Here is a 4,246-nt window from a genome sequence, read left to right as displayed (position 1 = left end):
TGTGTGACTGCTCTGGTGATCCTGCTCTGCAGGGGTTGCACTGGGGGAGCTTTCCAGGTCCCTTCCAACCCCTGTCATTCTGGGATTCTGTGACCCAGCTTTGGCCACATTTCACATAAAAACTTGGAAATTCAATTCCTCCTCATTGACGCTGCCAAAGCCAGGCTCCACCAGCCCCTGTTTTTAGGGTACACACAGCCCTGATGCTGAGCGCACCAGGATTAACCCCACAGAGCCGCTTTTCCCTCCGTCAGCTGAAAAGCTGCCGCGTTTCGGGAGTGCAGAGTCATGGTTGAACCACCTCCGCTTTTCCCAGCGCCCCGGTGCCGGCCGTTTCGCAACAGAGAGCGGCTCTGCCTGCGTGTCCCTGCCTGCAATTAATAACGCAACCTCTAACGAGGGGACAGAGCTGTCCCCGCTCCTTCTCTGTCTTAAACGCAGATACGCAGGGTCTAAGAGCAGGTTTGGGTGTTACACAGGGGTTGGGATGGGGAAGTGGGAAATCTGGGTGCTTTTTCCTGCCCGAAACTTGTGGTGAATCACAAACGCCCTTATTTCACCTCCCAAATCCCTGGGGAGCAGCACTGGGTGCGTGATGGGGTGATGGGAAGGCAACGAGCGCCAAGGTGGAAGATGCTGCGGGTTGACCGAGCATGAATCCCTCACCCCCCAGCCCTTGCACTCTGTGTTCATTAATTTTGGAGCTCCGTGACCTCGTTACGGCTGCGGGAAAAGCCAAGGGCAATTTCAGGCTGAGGCCAACTGGAGTTTGCAACTCTCAGTTTGCAGCATGGGGACATTTGGGTGGCATGGGGACATTTGGGTGGCAAGGAGACACCTCTGTGACCACCCCCCAGCCCTTTAAACACCGGTTCCTCTCCCCTCCCGTTGCAGAGACGTGCGCTGTGAACAACGGGGGCTGCGACAGCAAATGTCACGACGCGGCCACGGGCGTGCACTGCAGCTGCCCCATGGGCTTCATGCTCCAGCCCGACAGGAAGACGTGCAAAGGTAGGAGGGTGCGAGCGGTGCCCACCCTTGGGTGCCCCAAACACCCCCTTGTTGTGTCCTTGATGCTCAGTTTTAGCTCAGCTTCCCCTGGGATGCCCACAGGGAGGGGGAAAGGGGCGTCAGATTGAGTTGGAGGTGATGGTGTGGCACTTGTGGGGCTGGAAGGTGCCATCCCTGCCTCAGTTTCCCCATGGATACCTGCACCTGCTCTGGGAATTTGGGATGCGTGAGTCCCTGTGTGGTTCACCATCCAGCTGGGTCCAAGCACCGTGTCCAGGAGAGGACCCCTTGGGATCCCACCAACACCTCCATTCCCCTCCCTCTGCCAGGGGGGCAGTCCAGACCGATCACCCCAAACCTGTCCCAACCCCAGGCGAGGGGACCCCACAACCCCAGAGCAGCGCCTGCGTTTTGTCTTTCAGCAGCTCCAGGAACTTGACCCTGCTTGAAAGCAAAGCCCGTCCCGCTGTGCTCTGCCTCTCTACCTGCTTCCAGACACTCCCTGCCCCCTCTTATTTTAGCAGAGCATCCCCCCCTCACCCCTTGATTCTGCGTTTTCCAGCGACGTGCAATAACCCGGAGCCACGTCCGCGGTGTCTGGGGGTTTTATGGTGGCTGTGGGCTGCTTTGTGGATCGTAAAAAGAAAAACCCCAGCCCCAAAAAGGCAGAGTGGCTTCCCTGGCACTGGGGGATGGAGAGACAGGGAAATCAGCTGCCCCTTCCATTTGACAGCAGTAAATATTGTGATTAGTAGAAAAAGGGGAAATCCCAGCCCCAAGATCCCAGCCTTTTTCCAGGTCCTTGGGGTTCTTCGCAGTTATCGAGAGTGATCACTTTTAGCTTTGATTAGGGCAGGAAAAAGATGGTGAGCAGAGAGGTGAGGGTTGAAACGTATTTATTTTGTCCAGCAGCTCTGTTTGAAGGAGGTGGTTATCCCTCCTGGCTTGGTCTTTCTTTCTGCTGCTCCTGGTCCCCAAAAGTAGCTCCTGGTCCCCAGAGGTTTCTGGTCCCCACAAGTAACTCCTGATACCCAAAATCAGCCCCCAGCCCCAATCTGGGTCCCTGCTCTGGTGCTTGCTCTCACCTATGAGATTCTTTTGGAGACCCTGGCTCCTGGTCCTGCTCTGGGGAATGCTGAGACCTGCAGAAATTAAAGGTTTTGCTCAACTTCCAAAGGGAAAAAACCCTTTCCAAGGGGAAAAAAACCCTTCCAAGAGGATAAAACCCTTCCAAGGGGATAAAAACCCCTTCCAAGGGGGGATGAAACCCTTTCCAAGGGGATAAAAACCCTTTCCGAGGGGATAAAACCCCTTCCAAGGGGATAAAACCAGCATCCACATTTCCCTGGTGACCCAAAATTTGCTGGCTCCTCGTGGGGATGGGGTCCAGAGGGGAGGACCCTTGGCTCTCCCAGCCGGGCTGTGACCCGTGTCCCCTCTCTCCCCCCCCAGACATCGACGAGTGCCGGCTCAACAACGGCGGCTGCGACCACATCTGCAGGAACACGGTGGGCAGCTTTGAGTGCAGCTGCAAGAAGGGCTACAAACTGCTCATCAACGAGAGGAACTGCCAAGGTAGGGGGGACACGGGACCCCCGCACCCTGCCCTGCCCCAGGCTGTCACCTTGTCACCTCTCCCTGCCCTCCGGCGTTTCCCAGCCCTCCCACGGCCCCCGGAGCAGCGCTGGCCCGGTTTTCCTCATTCCTCTTTGCTTTCCTGCAGACCACGCGCATCCTGCGGGGGATTAGCGCTGGGTTTGGGTTCTGGCCTGGAGCTTTGATCTGCAGTGCTGTGGTCCCAGCTCCGCTCCCGTGCTGGGGATTTCGAGGCTCTTCTGGCAGCAGAGTTAAAGCCAGAAATTTGGCAGGTGCTGGGTGACATCCTCTGGCCTTAATTGGGGACGATGGTCATGATGTCCCTCACGGGTTGGGACCCAGCTCTGCTGGGACACTGGGGCATCCCCTGCAGCGAGCACCCCGAGCCTGGGCTGTCGGCTCCGGAGCACCCATACCAGGGATTTTGGGGACCCCAGCAGCACCCCATGTGTCCTGGGAGGGCACCCTGAGTTCAGCACCCACCTTGGCACTTCTGGGCTGCTCCTAAGCTGCTCTGCTTGATTGCATAAAGTTTTTGGTAGCAGTCCCACAGTGGCACCACCATAGCTCCCTCTAAAGCACCTTTTTCTCCCCATCCTGACATCCTCCTGCACATCCCACATAAACCCAGCAAGTTTTCAGGAGCCAGCAGGTCACTGGGCCATCCTGGGGGAAGCAGGGGGCTCTGTCCCCCATCCCAGCCCATGACCAAGGCACCGCGGGTGTGCGTGTGAGCCTGAGCGCTGCCTCCCAAAAGCTCTTGGCCGGGGAAGGAGGGGGCTGGCGCGCTCCAGGGCCGCGACCGCTTTCATCTCAGTCCAGGTTCTGCGCTCATGGGAGTTTGACGCGAGCGTGGCAATTAACTTAATGAAGCCAATGAAATGATGCTCAAAGCCGCCGGGGTGGGTTCACCCACCCAAGCCAGGGCCTCCCTGCCCTGACGAGGTGTCCCGTGGGGATGGGCAGATGCTGCTGGCACCGTCCCCAGGGCAGGACCTGCATGGGGCTGAGCCCCAACCAGGCAGCAGCCAGGGGCCCTCACAGCCACCCGGTGCTGAAGGCATGGTGCTGGCACCGTTTGAGGTGCGGAGGGGCTCTGGGGGGATGCTGGTGCAGTGGGTGTCTGCTCTTCCATGTAGCAGCAGTCGGAGTGGGTGAGGAGGGAGCTTGGGGGCAGGCAGGATGGGAGCATGGGGTCCAGGATAAAACCCTTCCAAGGGGATAAAAACCCTTCCAAGGGGATAAAACCAGCATCCACGTTGCGCCGGTGACCCAAAATTTGCCAGCTCCTGGTGGAGACGGGATCCGATCCCCCAGCATCCCAGTGCTGGGTCCTGGAGCATCCCAGTGCTGGATCTCCCAGCTTCCCAGTGCTGGATCTTGGAGCATCCCAGTGCTGGGTCCCCCAGCATCCCAGTGCTGGATCTTGGAGCATCCCAATGCAGGATCTCCCAGCATTCCAGTGCTGGATCTTGAAGCATCCCAGTGCACCCCCAGTTGCTGGAGCAGGAAAGGGACAGCCCTTGTGCCTAGGGCTGCCCCTTGGCTGTGCCAGCCCTCACCCCAAAACTTTACCCTTCCTGCAGACATTGACGAGTGCTCCTTCGACCGCACCTGCGACCACCTCCGCGTCAACACC

At 58.5% G+C, this 4,246-nt stretch overlaps 1 protein-coding gene across 1 annotated transcript in view; it reads left to right on the top strand.

Annotated features, from left to right (window-relative positions):
- LOC104537581 (signal peptide, CUB and EGF-like domain-containing protein 3) overlaps positions 1-4,246 on the top strand; it is a gene marked incomplete at both ends in the record, with an annotated part of 15,800 nt that overhangs the window by 7,384 nt on the left and 4,170 nt on the right. The window contains 2 exon segments of the mRNA XM_010180511.1: positions 895-1,011; positions 2,464-2,586. Of these exon segments, the coding sequence (XP_010178813.1) occupies positions 895-1,011; positions 2,464-2,586 (240 nt within the window).

Source organism: Mesitornis unicolor, unplaced genomic scaffold, assembly GCF_000695765.1.
Source record: "Mesitornis unicolor isolate BGI_N332 unplaced genomic scaffold, ASM69576v1 scaffold17363, whole genome shotgun sequence".
Taxonomy (NCBI): Eukaryota; Metazoa; Chordata; class Aves; order Mesitornithiformes; family Mesitornithidae; genus Mesitornis; species Mesitornis unicolor.
The sequence above is the reverse complement of the archived record's forward strand: the minus strand, read 5'-3'. Positions and strand labels throughout refer to the sequence as shown.